This window comes from Vanellus vanellus, assembly GCF_965231255.1.
Source record: "Vanellus vanellus genome assembly, chromosome: 10".
NCBI classification, from domain to species: Eukaryota; Metazoa; Chordata; class Aves; order Charadriiformes; family Charadriidae; genus Vanellus; species Vanellus vanellus.
Window position 1 is genome coordinate 9,827,376 of NC_138915.1, and position 18,800 is coordinate 9,846,175.

The window sequence follows — 18,800 nt, forward strand, 5'->3', positions numbered from 1 at the left end:
TAGGAGAGCAGGGTCAATCAAGTTAAACTCTGTCAATAATCACTCTGTAATATGTACAAGGATCTTCCACCACAGTGCCTGAGGGCTACCCCTGAACTTAGAACTGAACTTTTCAAATTTAAAAAGGCCCATTTATTGCAGCAAGTCATTTGAGAAAGTCTTATTATAGGAAAAAGGCCTAAAAATAGTGCTGTTTTTTTAACACTCAGGACTGACACATCCTTCCCCTCTGCCCCAAGCATCTATGAACCACACTTTGCCAAGAGGAATATTTAATGAGAAGTTTGAAAGTCATTAGCCCGGCCATAACAGCACCTCATGTGAGGGGAGGGATTTGGGTGGCCGGAGCAGGCCACACACGGAGTGACCAGGTTATCAAAATACGGGGCCCAACTCCACACTCTCCTCACCGGAGGCTGCTGAGGCCAGGACCCACGCCATGGCCAGGGCAGGAGGAGCAACCGGCCTCTCCCATACCTGGTCACCTTCCCACCTCTGAAGAATTAAGGCTGTGTCTCCAGTGTGTCATGGTGTGCTGTAAGGGCATTTTTACCTCATGCTGAGCAAACTGGTGCCAGTGCAGAGGCGGCACAGCGCTCAGCCCCACGCGGTCATGGCAAAGCCACAGCGCTGCTGCTGCTCCGCCTGCGGCCATCGAGGGCTGTGGGGACATGCCAGCTCCTCAGTACCAGCCCCAGAAGCTCTGACAGGGTGACACCACAGCCGGGTGACATCACAGTTGTCCCTAGGGCACTCATCCTCACGAGTACTTCTGAACATCACCACATCCTGAGAGGGTCAGCCACCAGCATCACAGGGATATCTTGGCACATGGCCTTCAGGAGGAGAAGGGCTACACAAATTCATTGCAAGCGTACATTTTACTTGAGTATTTACATAAAGCATGTGTTCAAAGTTAAAAAGCCCTCGACACTCTCTTCTGTAATTCAAAACATTGCGGTAGTCCGGGGTGCTGTTAATGCTGAATTGCTACAGATACTGACTGCCTGAGACAACAGCCACTCGAAAATATCTGAGGTGAAGGGTGGGAGTCGTGTGCTACGCGATATCAAAGAGAAAAATAACAAGGAATTTTTTTTTAAGAGAACTACCTAAATCGTGGATGTTTTTAAGAGGGCTATCTAAGCCCTAGAACTGGATCTTGCTCTTTTTTCTCAGATGACATTCCAACAGCCTTGTTTATTGTTAAATGGCTCCGTGGTGCTAATCTGCAATGGTATGTTACCAGAAAACAGAAAATGCCCAGAAGTACTCGGTAAACGTGGCTCTTAAAAAGGACCTCCATGTCCTTCAGAGGAATGACTCTAGTAACTTCACTGAGATGACTTCTATGACTAAGCGTACTGGGATCCTGCTCCACTGTTAACTCATGCAATTTATCCAGCAACACAGTAAGGTAAATGAATCCACCACAGTTCAGGCCTGTAGCAAATTTAGCTTTTGGGTGTCGCATATTAAAATACACATTCAATTCCAAAAATTTCAGCTTTAAGTTAACTGCTAATTTCCAGTCAGAATAGCCCACAAAGATGCACTTTGTCACCCCTCATACCAGAGTTTTGCTGCTGCTTTATAAATGTCCTCCAGGAACTCAGTCCTAAAGGCACCCGCTGCTGAAGCCCTAACCCAGCGAGGCATGCAGCTGCACGTGAGATTACGACCAAGAGCTGGCAACACAGCACGCTTGGGCCTACCCTCGCCCCTCCTCTTTCTTCAGCAGGAAATTTTGTTTCAGCACAATTTAAGGACTTTGTCGACAAAACCCCACCAGGTCTCTTACAGGTGCATACCCACGAGCGCCAAAACACATCAGCACCATCTGGACTGAACCGAATGCACTCGGGAACTGCTGGAGTACCCTGAACGCTGTCCTGGGCAGGCACAGCAAATCCCAGCACAGAGTAAATTAAGAAAATGTGCACATGTATCTGCATGGGAAACACGACAGGTTTGTGACAAACCCGCTGAACGCTGCCCACAAATTTTGTGGGACTGGGTGCTCGTGAGTGCTGAACAGTCTGCAGTCGAAAACCTCGAATGTTTAATTCTGCATCCCTGCTTCATTCTGCTTACTTACGCTTTCCAAAACTCAGTGAAATCAACTGCAGTTTAAGGGATACTAAGACTAAACCTGCTTTTTTCTGAGCACAAGCTCTGGAGCCGTAAGTGATTAATATTAATAATGGGAAAAATCTGTCATGTATAAACAATATAAACAAACAATAACAACCACTTAAATTTGTTAATCTGAGAATTTCTTTTCTCCGATTCTCTTTCATAAACAAAATATTTTTTTCATCAGGCAGTATCCATTATGTTCATCCTTGGTGTAGTTACAAGGCAAAAAATGTGGATTATTGATGAAATAGATCATAATGGCTCTTTCCAAGCCATTATCATTTATCATTTAAATGTGTATTCAATGAGCTTTAATCTGCAAATTTGTCACGATTGGGAGCCATTACGATTTAACAGATTCATTGTGTTTGCTTTATTCTTTTTTTAATACGATGCATGCTGCTTGTTCTGTAGACTACATGTAATTTTACCTATCAGAATGGACCTTTAAAAAACTGACTACAGACGAACAACAGCTGTTTATTAAGGCCTTCAGCCTTTTTAAAAACAAGAATGCTGCAACACCATACCGTTACACTAATAAATCCTGCAAAATCTTCATAACCAGGTATATTGCTCTTTCTTCTGAAAAGTCTCAATCTCCCACTACTTCTAAGAACAGCACCATGATCAGTCATATCTGAGATTTCAACTACATACATTTTCTCCAACCCCCTAAATAGGTACTTTTTCTACTGGTTGAGACAAAGCAAACAAAATCAATGAATGCTCTCTCACTGGTATTAATCAGTCTGAGCTGCGTACCATATACTGCCAAGGATCCAACCAATATCAATCCTTGTGTAGTTTTTTTAATTCACAAAGGTCAATTAATTATAAGAAGAATAGTTTGTAACACTTTGGCTAATGCAAAATAGCATAGAATGTTCTTTATTTTGGAGAAGGAAGGTGATACCGGATTTTTAGCTCAGTGTTTGCATAGCTGCACAATTTACAAAACTGCAAGAAATGTCCGCAACTGGCAATACATGAGCTTTTACTGGGTTTTGGCTATGGCAGATCAATTCCACCTCCAGTTCGTACGTAACTCACTTAACACCTTTTCTTACTCAAGTTTTGCAATTTCCTGAATAAAATCCCTCTGAGAGCGAGCTGCACACTATCTGAGCAAACTCCCCTTGTAGGGGACAATCCCGATTGCTTTGAAAGAAGACATGATGGGTAAATGCAGAAAAGCTTATCAACCACTGGTTGTGATCTCCCTTCCCTTCTTGACGTTATCCATGAACAGTGTACGGTGGGAAGGCTCCTCAGCCAAGCACGCCGCCAGATGCCAACAAGAGGTCAGAACTATTCATACCATAGCACGGTTCCCCTCACGCCTTTTCTAGTCTGCAGCAGGCTGCTCTGAACTGGTTTGGGGTGGGGACACGGAGGCAAGTGATATGCTCATGGGACTGACAGCTGTGCCAAGATTAGCTGGAAACTGTGGCTATGAGACATTGTGTGCCTCCTGGGTAAGCAACCTACAGCTGAAAGCTCACCAAGCCACCACAGAGCTCGGGAGCGAGGAGGCTCTGTGTGCCCCGGGAGGTGGGCTCCAACCACCCCTCAGGCCATGCCTGCGGGCTGCTAAAAGGAATGACAGTGCTGAAGGCTTTTCTCATTATACGTGGCAATATTGTAATTCCACAAAAAGGTAGCGGATAGCTGTAGTAGGACTGCATGACACTGCTGCCACTGCCCACGTGAGGTGCACGTAGGCACTTTCAAGCCACCCTGAAGCATTGTTTGCCCCATGTTCACGTATCAACAAATTATTCCTGGATTTTACAAAGACAGCTGGCTTTTGCCTTAAACACAACTATTTCCAGGCATTAAAAGGTATACATCTAAAAATAAAAAAGGAATCACCTATCTGGCTTAACACAAAATAATATCACATAAAAGGAAGTATTTTTTAACGGCACATATCTACTTTATGGCACTGGTCTCTCAACTTAGTGCTTATGAGTTAGGGAAACAGCCCCTTGGTGGATTACTTTTCATAGTTTGCTCAGTAATGTGTTTACAAAGCCATTGTTACAACTAGATGCTTATATATTTTGATATACAGCATGCACTACAACAGTACATCTTCAGAGACTTCATGCTTATTTTAAAAACCTATTTAAATGTTTCTTTACCTTCCCTCCCAACAAAACACAAGTTTATTGCCAGATACTCGAGGGCTCCATAGTCCATTCCGGCAGTCATTAAGGCCGAATTAGTGGTGCTTTGCAGGAAATGGTAACAGTGGCAAGTGTACAACAGGATGGGCCAAATTAATCTCTGAAAGCAACTTCTCTGAAATAACTAACTTACCCTAGGAATTTGACGCTTGAAATTTCAAATAATGGCCTCTATTTTTAACTGTCTGACATTACTGAAGCACGTAACTCAGAGCCTGAGAAATCTTAAGTGGATTTTGTTTTCCTTTGTTGGAAAACTGCTCATCTACTCACCCACTTTCTGCTGTGTATCAAGTCAACAGTCTACTGCAGAAATCAGTGTTTTGTTAAGATGATACAACGCATTATTTCAGCGCAACCTGCACTTTCTTAGCGCTTACTGGCCCTTGATAACGGACAGCATTAGTGATAAACATTATCTTTAAACCATGCATTTTTTTGTGTTTGTGAACATCTGTAATATTTCCTCTGATCCTATAATTATGCAATACACCAATACATAACAAATCCAATACTTTGGTAGTACAGTCTAAAGAAAACTTAAGTATTTTTCTGTGCACGCCTTCTACTTGAACTCAGACTCCAAACATGGTCTTAGGATTTTGCAGTAAATGTGGACACTAAGCTTTGACAAAAATATCACTTAAAAAAATTTAATGCCATCTACCTACAGTTGTTAAACTTTCATCTAGCTATATATAGTACCTACAATCCAATCTGATTCTGCAGCAGTTATCTAGCTGTACAGAGCATCTAATCCAATTCAACAGTATCTATTTATCCATTAAGAAATCTGCTTTATCTGATATGTAAAATCTTTTTTCTTTTACTGTGAAGAAGACGGCAATCCCTACAGGGACTTTAGAAAGTGGGGCTAGTGGCTGCTAGGAGGCAGCATCCCTCTGTGTGATGGGGGGGTCATTCTGGTCCTTCCTTCCCTTGGGAAGGGGAGCAGGGTCCCCAGAGCACCCCCAGGACCCTCGGGTGTTTGGGGGAAGCCACGGGTTAACACGAGACGGTGTTGCAACCTGATCTTCAAGGTTATTTGATTTTGGGATGATGGGGATTCCTGGATGAGGTGGAAAAGAGCAGGAAATCCTTTATGTGACCTGCAGCACCTTCTCCCTTCAGGTTACAACTGCATTCTACTCTCCATGGGGAAAAAAACAACTTAACCTCCTTTAGCTGTGAAGGACTCGCACTATTATCTCCCTCTGTCTGTTGCATTGATTAGATTGGAAAATGAGTAACTTTTATCATACTTGATCTGAAATAGCACTATCTAGCTTATGTTTATCCCTTTACATGTACAGAACAGATAATTGCATGGATCCTGAGAGTCAGAACTCGACACTGTGATGTCTCTTTTGATCCCTGGTGTCAGGTTAAAGGAGAGAAAACCAGAAAGTTAACCTGTGATTTAACACTGGCCACTGTCTGGCTCCTGATAGTAGTCTGGTCTGGGTAGTTCAGACCTCTGTGAGTGCATGGCTGGCTCCCTTCTCACCACGCAGGTTCGCTTGCTGCCACCTTTAATACCAGCTTCTGTGCTGGATTCTGCAGTGTGTGTTTTAGTTTGAATTGCTACAGATTTTTGCCTCCGCCCCAAAAAAAATAATCAAGACACAGTTTTCTGGGTTTGCTTTTTTTTTTTTTTTTCATTTCTCTCTTCCTTATTTTTTTTTTGAGTACAGGGAAAGGCAGATTATTTCAATTAAGCGCCTGTCACTGACAATTGTAAGCAACCTTTCTTCAGTTCAGTGCAGCAGTTGCAGTTTTAAGTTTCTCCCTGCTTCTGTCAGGATCTAATTTTCAAGGCCCCGTTGCCATGGCAGCAAGTTGGAATTTTAATCCAGTACTAAAGGTCAAGACAGGTCACCAGTTTCAGTTCCTCTTCAATCTCCCCATAAAGAGTCACAAAAAGAAGCTGAGATAAAGGTCTGACCTAACAAAAAATTCCAGTCTAGCACACAGCCAGACTTGAAGCTATATGATTTGTATAGGCTTTCAAATTTGTCTGGAACTATTGAAATTCCTGCTAAATCAAATATGGGCAGCACTGATTCGCATTCCTCTCTCTCCACAGAAAAGCACGTATATGTCCTTAAGACACGGTTACGTGCATGCAACTTATCAGGGATACCCAAAAAGCAAATACTTCAGTAGAGGCTAACAGGTAATAACTGTGAAAGCAATCCCCTCATTACTGGAGGTATTTATTACTTTTGCAGACTCAGATGAGCCTGACAGCTGCATTTAAGTCTTTCTTGTCAATATGAGGTAGACGAGTCAACATCTTTCTTTCAAAACCTGCAAAGATCGTTTTGTGAAGCGTTTTGACTAAACAAGGCTTTCCAGTAAGGGATAATTTCCTGAAACCTAAACTACCTTCAGATTTGGTTTACTATTTTTATCTTGAAGGATAAAAAGCTCCTGTGGAAATTAGGAAACAACTTTTTATTTGCCAATTTTCTAGGCCCCCTCCTGTGTTTTCCATAACATGGATTTTAATTAAACAATTGGTTTGCAGCTACTGGTGTAGGGCTACAGACATCTCCCTCCTCCTCCAGGGCTACATCATTTTCCCAGGAAGCTGCGGCTGCAGCATTAGGAAAGTCTCCAAATGCATTTTTCCGACATGCATGGACACAAGCGAGGGAAGCAGCTCTTCCTCCAGGAATTCAGAACAGTAATTAGCCCAGCAGTGGGGAATATTTTCCTTCTTCACCGTTCGGGAGGATCTATTTGTAAGGTAAAGCTGTTCTGAATCTGTGGCTCCGAGGGCCAGCCAAGACGGAGGATAATGCAGTGAGCGTGGCCTAGCCCCATGGGGTGTTGTGAGAACTTCACTTCATAAAAAATAAGCCCTCTGGCCGGAAAATTGATAGGCTTTGGAGCCCTGCTGAGCCCTCAGCCCAAAGGATAATGGTAGCAATATAAGTTCCTCTGGACGGAGAGTGTAAAGCTGAGAAAAATGTGGTGGATTATTGAGGTTGTCAGAGGGATTCAGAGGAAAGATGCAAAGGATTAAGTTGTGATATTAGGAAAAGTGGCCGTTAGTCTTACCTAGGATATTTAGGACACAAATTGGGAGTTTCAAGCCCACTCTGGTATTATGAATGCCAAGCTCCCTGGCAAAATCCATTCTTCTTTCAAGCTTATCACCCATTTCCGATTATGACTATTTTGCAGCACAGCGCAGATGAATCTGGGTGACAATCTTCTATTTGTCTCAGGCTACCGAAGTCTTCAAAGCCAGCAAGACATGACAGTAAGAATGAAAGGGACTAGAGCAAAGCGCATCAGGAAGAAAAAAGCCAGAGAGAGAAACGGCTTGGCTCTGAACCTGAAATTTACTGACAGGTCAGAATTAAGACGAAAGGGAGCAGGGTGAGGTCCAAATTATGCTGGCCAGTAAGCCAAGCAAGAAGTTAGTTTATATGCATTTCATCAGCAAGCCCGCAGCTCACAACACAAATGGGTGGGAGAGGTACTGTGAGTGTGGTGGATTCCTCAGCTCTACCCTGATTTACATTTTCAGATTTACCGAGTAATTAGTTTTTCAAAATGAATGTTTGAAGTTGCACTGAAGTTTGGAAGCGGTTCCATCCCACAGAAATGTAAATTGGGAGGTCGGTTTGAGACTGGCCTTAAGCCATGAAGGCACAACATATGCTGCTGCCTGTGGAAAAGCTCTTCAAATACAAGGAAACTTGTGGCAGATTTGCAGTCTAACCAGTTTCCAAAATGGGAACTGATACGTAGCAGACAGGGAAATACATCCCGAATCCAAACATGTTAATGTGTGTCATTTACCTGTCTCTATTAATACTGACGCTCAGTGGTCGCAGTTCAGTGGTTGCATACGTTTTGCTGTGACGCAGTAGCGCATCCTATTTGAGAACAAAGTATTTCAACTGCTACTTGTTAGTTAGGGCAAATAAATGTTGACTTTTTAATGGGGGGGTTATACAGTATCAGAGGAAATTCAAATGGTTCAGTGCTCGCTTAAGTCGCAATCAGCAACGCTGGCAAGAATGCAGTTAGTTAGCTTGTTTCAGGCATTCTTAAGGGCAGTAATTATGCACGTCTCTGATAGTCAAGAAAAATTATTCAACATTGATCAGCCAAATATAAGAGAATTAATTTAGTTCTGTTCCCACAATCTTTTAAACTGATTTATAAACATGTCAGGAGAAAGAGATCATGGAAAAGAACGTATTAGGAAATAACTTTATTTTGACAGGGAGGTTAAACTGTATGTGAGCCAGCTGAATAATGAAAACAAATTAAAAGTCTAATTTAGAAATTATTTTGAATAATGGGCTTATCTTCAAGGGTACAGGGCTTCTAATCACAACACTGAATTTTAACGTATTTCACAGCAGCTGAAACATTCTGCAAGTTTGCTTCTATAGGCAACTGTCCATTGGAAATGCTCATGTGTTTCATTCGCAATTACTTAGTACTTTGCTCAAAAGTAAAAGCCTGTGGCAGTGAGGAACAAAACTACAATCTTGACTATCATTGCTCCAAACCCAAGAATTTATGAGGCAAAAGGATGCAAAGCAAACTCCTAACTAACAAAACAAACCAGTAAATATGGAAGATGAATGATATCTTATCAAAACAGACCCTTCTATTTTAATTTGCTATTTGTCCCTTTAGTATGGTGCACTGGAGCTCTCTAAAGATTAATGGAGTTCCAATTACATGCCACTGTTGTTTCACTTATCATAATTTGTACATGGCAGCGTAAGTCCCTTCTATTCATGACTTTCCCAGTTTACCCAGAGGGAATATCTTTGGAACTTCCTACTTCTAACAAACACGCAGTACTTAGTCTAATGATTAAAGCTTGCCACACTTGCTAAGTGAAAACGAACGCATGCTATAAAAGAAAGCAGGCTATCAACACTGTGGGATCAATCGACGCTCTTACTCTTTAACAGGGTGGATTAAAAACTGTAACTAGAAATACTAAAATTTCACCTTCTTCAGTGTATTACACCTGGGCTGGATTGTGACTGGAACTCAGATATAGAGTTGGATACATAAATGGAAACATTCTTCCTATTCCAGTTGGAGATGAATTTTACATTTTTGGTTCATGTGATTGAACTGGAAATGATGCATCAACATTGAATGAATCCCAGTTCTTAAAAGCTGATTCCTTCCAAGGTTAAGAATTCATCAGTGCTTCTCGATTTGAACATTCTGACTAACAACATTACTTGTTGTCGCATTATCCAATATACAATCCTTGATGTAAAATCCTCTTGATGTCTGATTACTCTTCATAAGGACCTCATGCTGATTCATTTCAAACTGTGAATTACCTTTAATTCATAGCTTGAACATGCTGCCAAATTTTGTTTTCCATGCTCCCAGGTGGCTGTCCCTGACACAGTGGAGAACTTCCAAAAAGCCATTAGATACTTATGAAAAGTAGTTAGATGTCAAGAAGCACATTTCCATTTTCAAACAGGCTTCCATCAAGTATTATGATAATCTTTGGGATTAGAAAAGTACTGGTATTTACTGACATTTTTTTAGAACAGTGAAGTGAAATCCTGGTCCCACTGAAACCAGTGGTGAGCCCCCTTTGAAAAACTCTTGCTGAAATATCACATAATGAGTTTCAGCTGCTTGTTTTGTTTTGGTTTTGAGCCCACTGTATTTAGTTGTTCTCTAGCCCCCACACAGGTTGCGTATCATTAAGTATGATGGATAACAAAAACTCTGTAAAGATAAAATAAGTTGGTTTTGTCTGATCCATAAAAATTTGGTGCTCTAAGTTTTTAATGGTTTCCGGTAGTTCACTGAGCGCGCGAGAAAGGCCTTTTAATACTATATTAATACAGTAAGTATAGGAAGTAATTTTGTGACAGGGGAAGAATACCATTATGATTACATTCTTCTTTTTAGCTAGGCTTTTATGGAAACTACCCAAGACTACTCTGCAGTATGATTTCGAAACACAGGATGTGCTTGATTAAAAAGGTTCTGGGTAGTTTCCAACTGGACGGAGGCCAAATGCTAACAACCAAAACAGAACAAAAGGACTGGATGTTTGAGGATGACACACTTGCAGCAGTAATTATATAACAGAAACCTAAGTCGCGAGCTGAGTTCGTACCCTCAAATTCATGGAAGTTGACAGAAAATCCTTCTCAGTGCAATTGGTTGCACCTTATCTGTTCCTGCTTACTATGCTTCATAATAAACTAATCAGAGTAGACTGGCTGAAAACTGGCTGCACCATACCCAATGGAGACTTACAGTGAATTTAAAACTAAAAAAAAAGGGAAGCCGAGTGCCACTGTTTAACATAGCCTGATTTCAGCTATGAAAATTGACCACGGTATACACACATGCACGCACACCAGCGTTCAAAATCTCATTTTCAAGACTTTTGAGTAGAAGCTAGGATCTGAGGTTAGTTACTTGTACACGTACAACATAGGTGCAGAATTTAGACACAATCCCAACTACTCTACCTGCTATTTTACCTGCTGCAAAGCATTGAGGATTGCGTTTTCCAGCACCTGACTGTAATAAAGTACACTGCAATAGCATAAATAGGAGGGAATTCATATTTGAGAAAGCTTTACTTTGACAAGAAGTCATGCATCTTGCATGCCCCTACAAAAGCAAGACGTGGGCCAGTTAATCTACCCTGCAGTATGTTGCCTCCATTCTTCCCCCTAGAAGCAAGCACCTGAAAGGTTATCTTGCAAAGACCATACATCCCTTTGGTCTCATCTTCTATGATGCCAATGTTTCTACACCTGAAGGTGCCTACATACAGGCAGCTTGGCTACTGGAGCAGCACACAGCATCATGAAGGTAAAGTATCTTCGTTCTGCATGCATCGCTCAACAAGTCATGGTATAACTCAGCGACATGGTGAATGCAAGCACATTACTACCAGTTCCTACGGATTTCTATCAAAGTCAATGGAATCTCTAAGACTGTCACTAGGACTAATGTAAATGGAAAAGACAACTTAAGTTGCACTTGAATTGCACATAAACTTAAAAAAGCCAGGGAATATCTAGAAACACGTCCAACTTAAAAGGTCTCTAACAAAGCATACAGATGAACAACCCCAAATTCAGTCAGATTTGATCAAATTGAAATACAGCTAACAGATCCCATTGACAAAACATAGAAGGAATTGGTGGGGGATGCAGTTTTGAAGTCAGTAAGATCATCCTATGTGGTTGACGGTGTAGCAACGAATGTTACTGGGGACAAGCTGGACTGTAATTTCACGCATATGCTCCCATATCCCTGAAACTGACCAATGTTGGAAAGATTAAATCCTTCTTAATACAAGGGCAATCCGATCAACACTATATTATTAAAATACACAATGACTGCAGAAGCTGTCAATCTACCAGGGTTTATTTGGATCACTCTATCCAGCTCTACTTGATACCATTACATCTTTCTGCCCCACTCTCTGCTTTAATTTCATTATGTCCTCGAGTACTGCAATTCCCAGTGCAAGCAGCAGTAACTGCACACGCAGATCTAAAGAAACAAATTGGCCTCGTAATACCAAGTCTCACAGTGGACTGCCTTCTAACCTCCCAAAGCCCTATGGAAATTCTTAGAAGCTGCCTTAACAATTTTTCTGCAGTAAAAGAGAAAAAGTGATAGTAATGGGTTAGCTGATCTTCATTTGGAAGCTAAAAATAAAAGTAGCTTTATTGCAGCTCTGATCTCTCATGTGTAAAATCTATCACCTACCATAAGAAGACAGTTCATTGCAGCAGAAATCTGATTGATAGTACTGGAACTTTAGATCAAGCAGCAGAACAGAGAGCAACTGGTTCATAAAATGTACTCAGTGTCTTCGGGTTTTATATCAGGCTTCCTATAGAGAGCTTTGGTCCCATTAAATGCACTATATACCACTGAGCTCTGAAGTACTGTTCTTTTGAAATTCAGCTTATAACTATAAACCATGATTGACAAGTCTATTACTGTTGGTTACAAACTATTGAAATATTGTATTTTATGGTATACTCACTAAAATATTTTTCACAGTGGAATCCAAATACACTTGCTTTAGGAGAAAAAATCATTTTAAGATGTAATAATATTTTTTTGCCTTTTTTTTTTTTTTTTTTTACTACAGAATGTGCTTGATGTTACATTTGGATCACTTCGGTGTTCTGAAACACGACTGCACCCATTCTGTTACTAAGAACAGTGGGTATAGTTGGCTAGATTCTTTAAAAAAAGCCAAGCCATTACTGGAAAGCAAATAGCAGAGGGCAAAAACTAATTTGCTACTAAATCTCACAAATAAATGCTATTCATGCAAATTAATCTATTTATCATTAGCATCCCTATCTAATTCTCATTCAATCTGGCGAAAAAACCATTTCTTTTAAAAACTGAATTAGTCGTTTAACCATAATTTTGTAAAGCCTTACTCAACAAACTGTATTGGAATGAGTACTTCCATGACTTGAATTAATGAGTAAAGAACTGGACCTTCAGAGCCTGGTGAGTACATCAGTGGATTCAGCGCCCCCATCTAGTCTAGTCCCGTATCTCTTACATGGTCACAGACAAATCACCGAACTCCAACAAGTCCTTTCCCATACACAAACTTGCACTAAGAATCAATATATTTAAATTCTTTTAAAAAAACTATGTAGGTATCTCCACATTGATTTTATTCCCCTATACAGATTTCCTTAAAATTGTGTCTTTAGCAGACTAAGGGGAACACCAGAATTTTGAAGTCATTTTAAATGAACACATTGTATCCACACAAACATCAGTTAAGCTAATGCAGTTCTGCATTCAGTAGTTTTAAACACCTGAACACTAAAAAAAAGCAGATCTGAACTGAAATCAGACCCACATGTTTTCATAGGTATGAAAACAACAACCTGCTTTTCAAAGTTATTACTTAATTCCTGTCTGTAAATTACTTTGGGATCCTGGGGTAAAAGTAAAAGAACAGTTCAGTCCTAACTCACTGCTACACGACTGCAGCCTTACACCAGAAAAGCACCAAAGAAAAATGGTTTAGCACAATGGAGAATTAGCTCTCCCACAATTTTCAACTGTCATATTTATAGATCGTCTGTGATTTTCAGCTGTTTCAAAGTGTATGAAACTCAAGACCAGCTTTTCAACACCAGCTAGTGCAATCACTCCGTATGATGTGTTTTACTCTCTCTCACTGTATGAATGTTAAAAGTCCTGCATCATCTGTTCATTGGGTTGCATTTTCTATTGTAAGAGGCTTAGTATCTGATGAGAGAAGCATAAAAGTGATTTAATTTTGGCAAGCTGTACAACTAAAATCAGCATTATTTCTGCTTAATAAACTCATCTTTCACACATACCTCTGTTAGCTAATGCTTAAAAAGAAGTAACAGTAATAAGCCCTGAAAACATAAAACCGGTTTATGGCTAATTTTTAAGGACTACTGAGAACACCTGAACACCAGGACAAGATTATGAGCAGAGCTAGGTTTTAGTTACCTTTGGAGAAATAAACTCATTCTTTATGATAAATTTAAAATGAGATTTAAAGCTGGAAATAATAATACTTACGACTTTTGTGGCACTGACTTAGTTGCAACTTTCCCTGCTGGATCACTCCACTCTGCAAACAAAGGAAACGCATTTTCAAATGTCAAAAGATTACTGTAGAATTAAAACGCACCCAAAGCTGTCAGCCCATCTAATTATACTTGGTTTCACAACATGCCACAATGCATAACATGTAATAAAAAAATGGAACCGATCTGCTTTAGCACCAGAGAAATTAATTTTTTAGCCTTTGTTTTAATGATGTTAAGCAGGAAAAAAAAAAAAAAAATGCCCAGCCCTGACTGTTAGGATGATAAAGACCTACTTTGTACATTGTATCCTGAGGTCAGATGTTGGGAGTCCTACAAAGAAGAACACATGAAATGTCAGCATTAGTTAAATAAGATGAAGAAGGTAAGATATATCTCAGCTTGCCAGATTAAGGGCACTGGCATTACACAAACAAGGAAGGAGATGGTACAGGGAAGGGATCATGTGATTTTTCAGGCAGCACCAGTGACATTAGTTTAAAAAAACATTAACTGTGGAGACAGAGCACCACTGAGGGACCCTTTCACAGTTCAGACAAGAGCTTGTCCTCAGCTGCTGTAAATCTACATACCCCCTTTATGGAGACACTGCACAGATTTATACCTGCAGTGAGTGGCCCTAGCCTTTTCCAGCCTTGGCCATGGATGTGCGTATGAGCCACCCACGATGTACAATTTAGACCACAGCATGAATGCAACTATGCGTTAAATTCAGCACCACCACCTTTCTTCTTTGATCTCGCTGCTTGCAAATACGGTAAGCTTTTATTGATAGTCACTGCTTTTATTTGGACTGTGACACACAGGATTTGATAAAGACATGGGAAGCTGATCTTGACCCGATGGAAATTGGTTCAAATGCAATGAAATCGATGGAAGTACAACAACCGGTACACCAGCAAAGAATCTGGCTTGTAACACTGGGCATGCTGACGCCGGGATTCTTGTTGGCGCGCAATAACTAAGCTGCTTCCTTCATGTCACAGAGTTTTCTTGCTTAGTTTTTCTCTAGGCTTTACAGTCCACAGCGATTGTAATCAGCTTTCTTTCCAAGCAGAGTCTGATCATTTGAAATTAAGGTGTTATTTACAACCTCATCTTACAGCCAGGCACTACTTTGCTGGAAGTGTGTAGTTCTGTAGGATGTTAAAGTCATTAAAGCCCTCACTGCACTTCCTCTTAGGGCATTATTAGTTCCTAATATTACACTGTGCTGTCAGTCAGTCCCTTGTGAAGTAAATCATGCCCTAAGAGTAAACATGGCACTTTAAATTTGAATGTCAAAGGGATAAATTGTTCTGATAAGTTCCGCCTTTTTAATCACACTTTTTTATATACATTTCTCATGAGGATACTTTTTTTTTTAAATAGTTAATCTGAGAACTTCTAATAGTGCCCGTCTCTGGTTTATATGGCTGCACAATCTAGCCACATTATGTCTAGGATCTATAATTTGGCTAGCTATAATTGACTTAAGGTGATGTTCTGAAGAGACATTTATGTTTGATTTTTTCAAGTAAAACTAGCAAACTCGGGAATATTTACGTGCTTGCCTACTTCCTGAAATGCTAGCTTAAAAAAAAATAATATCGAATTTATATTTTGTACATAGTCAAGATTTCTAGGGTCACCATTCAACGTGCCCAGAAATTAACTTTGATGTGGATATTAAAAGTTCAAAGCAAACTTAACAGAAACAGAAAAGCAAACCAAAATTTTAGCTTCTCTGAACCTATGCTTAAACTGCTGCCAACGGAGATAGCGGATGTCTGCAGGACTTAGACCAATTTCTGTAGGCCCCATCAAAACCAGAGCACTAAATTAAGAGAGGGTATACATTAAAAAAATACAGCTTCCAGCAGGCAAAAACTTCTACTCTCACTTACTGTATTCCCACAAGTCAGACTCCACTGTCACCTAAATGGTTTCAACTGACTTTAACCCAATTTGCAATGAGGATTATACTCTTGTATATTATGACTTCTGATGCTTAACGCTGTAGCAGTTAACTGTAGCGACATCAGCAGTGCTGGAGCAGTAATAACCACATTCCATTAAAATAAGGCATTCTGGGCACTGACTTTGTTTTTTTAAGGAGCCACAGATACTGCTAATCTCATATGATTTCTAATTAAGTATGGCGGCTGCATTTCAGACAGGGGAGTATCTGCCAGACAGATAAAATCAGCAAGAGGAAAATCACATTCCAGCTTCTAAACCAGGATATGATTGCTTGAACCATAATGTCAAGCAGTACCAGTTTTATAAGCTATTTTCCAAGGTCCCGCCTTTAGAAAGAAACTTTTATGTAGCTCCATGTCAAAGTGGTGTAGATTTCCCACCCTGGGGAAGTTCTCCCCTTCCCCAACCACCATCAGCTCAGAGTTGTTGAGGTCCCAGCAAAAGATACCTCCGGCAACAACTGCCCTGGTTATGAGCTCGATCTCTAGCAGTGCTACCAGAATCATAGCCAGAAGGCAACAACAGAATTTGGGCAAAAGGCATGCTCAAAACCTACAGCTTAACAATTCACTGCACGTTAGGTGAACTGCAGGTACTCTCCAGGCACGTGCTTTTAACAAGGCCAATACTGAGGATCACATTGCACAACTTTGTGTGCCCTTGGAGTGCGCACACAGACAGATGCCAGAGCACTGTTTACATGAAGGAACATTTTAAGTCACCGTAATTTGACCATGCAACCTAAATGTCATCTTGCAATCAGTCACTAAGTAGGAACAAACGACCATTTCAGCCATTGCACTGCACAAATAATAATGGAAGAAAAACAAACAAACAAAATTCATTGTACTTGATGTAGAAAGAGACGTAGAACAACAGAGATAAAGTTCACTTAGCCTCCATTGTAACTTCTGCAGCTTTAAATAAGTAGTCCTAATAGTATCAACAGTCTGATTGGGAATTTCCAACTAAAAATAGCCTTAGAAAGTTTTTGAAAATGGAACCAATTACAAAAATAAACTCTCCAGCGAAGAACACTCAACAGAACAGGATGTTAATCAGGTCACTGGTAATAGCCTACTTGTACCTTGCTTGGGATAGAAAACTTGGTCTGCTCAGCCTTGCCAGGAGTGTGAATAGCAGTGAGAGGAGGAGGCCAGGAATGGGTCATCTCCTAGGGAAGAAAATAAAATGCTTTTGAAAACAATTTCATGTACATACAGAAGAAAGAGGGAAAAAATGCTTGTGTATTCTCCACTGAGTCTGGAGATGCAATTGCTTAAGGAAGCATCACCACCCATCCTTACGGGGTAGAGGAACACCTTAACTACCCAACAGGCAGCACTTGCTGGGAACAAAGGTGAGGACAGGTTTTACTCTTGAAAATTTTAACCATCTGTGTCTTCATCATGTGGCAGCTGACTCCACCTCTGTGCTCAGCCTGTCAAGCTGTATGAATAAAGCCATCATACGTACGTAACAGGGTTTTACCTGCAAAGCCCAAGCAGGAAGGGGATCCCTCCTGTATCACACTGGATGCAACCCTACAGAGGACTGCACGGTGGCAAAATGCAATCCTATTCAAGAGTGCATAATGCCAAAATATACCAGAAGCAGGTCTAGAAAAAGCTGGATTAGGCTTGCAGCATGAATGCATGGCATAGAAGAGAGAGCGGACCGTGTCCTGTGCACCAAAGCATCTTCTCATAGCACTGCCATAGGGACTTACTGTGGTATGCAGTGTCACAGCACCAGAGCAGTATCGACTCCATTTTAGAATAAGGGACTGAGGGATCAGGCGATTTGCACAGGGTTACACAGAAAGCCCATACTTAACTAGAAATTCCAAGTCTCTGGTGAAGACCTGCCTACCACATCATCTAAGCAACATGCCCATTTTCTGTACCAGCGTGTCCATTCATCATTTGTACATACACATTCCAACTATCTTCAAAGAAATCAGCTGGGTGCCCATGGCTATGAAATACAAGCAGAAGAGGCAGTGCGTGCCTCGCTTTTTCATACTGAGCCCAAGAACTGCCACCCCGCCAAGCTCGGTGGGAGCAGACTGCGGTTTATATTTAGAGGAGGGGGAAAAAAATCAGTAAAGCAGAGAAACTGCAAAAGTGTTTTTTTAGGCAGAGTTTGTAAATGCCCTTCTAATGAGCGTGTTTTATGGTGGATGCTGCTCCGTTCTCTCTTATCTTTATTTTTAATTTAATAAATATTCAGAGAGCAGTAATACTTGTCTCCGGCAATCTGTTATGTCTTTGGGTTGGTTGTTTTTCTTTGCCGACAAAGCTCAGAACAGATTCTTTCTTAAGACAAGGGAGACAAAGAGCAAAAGAGGGTCCGATCTAGGAAATTTTGCATGCAATGGCCGTAATCCTGACTACAGTAAGCTAAACTTCCCAGCTGCTGTTTCATACTGGTCAAGCCCAGGGCCAGTCACAACAAAGCTCATGAACACACAAGTTTCTGTAGGTAACATGACAACCACTGCAAATGCTCCACAAATAAAAATATACCATAATACAGCTAATTAAAAACATATAACTGTTGTCAAAAGTGCAGTGTGGTGGGTGCATCTGGGCTAAAGACATGGCCTGAGTGGCTACAGCTGGATGCTAATGTACAATTCACTGAAGATACAGGCAGCAAGTTTCAGGACTCAGCTGTCCCTCACAAATCACGTATCATGCAGGAGGTTAGGAGAGAGAAAGGAAAACTATGCACCATGATTCTCGGTCAATGGGACAGGCGGACATGTAAACTTCCCCAAGCTCCTGCCAGGCACTGGTATTTTATTGAAGCTCATCAGATTTCCACCCTTAGCAACGCTGCTAGTGCAGCAAGGTCTGGCTGAGCCCCACAGGGGACAGAGCCCAGG

General features: G+C 40.9%; 1 protein-coding gene across 1 annotated transcript in view; it reads right to left on the minus strand.

Annotated features, from left to right (window-relative positions):
* The window catches only part of AFF2 (ALF transcription elongation factor 2), a gene marked incomplete at its 5' end in the record, with an annotated part of 339,688 nt that overhangs the window by 113,852 nt on the left and 207,036 nt on the right, over positions 1-18,800 (minus strand). The window contains 3 exons of the mRNA XM_082488379.1: positions 13,920-13,971; positions 14,224-14,260; positions 16,998-17,084. Coding sequence (XP_082344505.1) covers positions 13,920-13,971; positions 14,224-14,260; positions 16,998-17,084 — 176 coding nt within the window. The remainder of the gene's footprint in view (positions 1-13,919; positions 13,972-14,223; positions 14,261-16,997; positions 17,085-18,800) is intronic.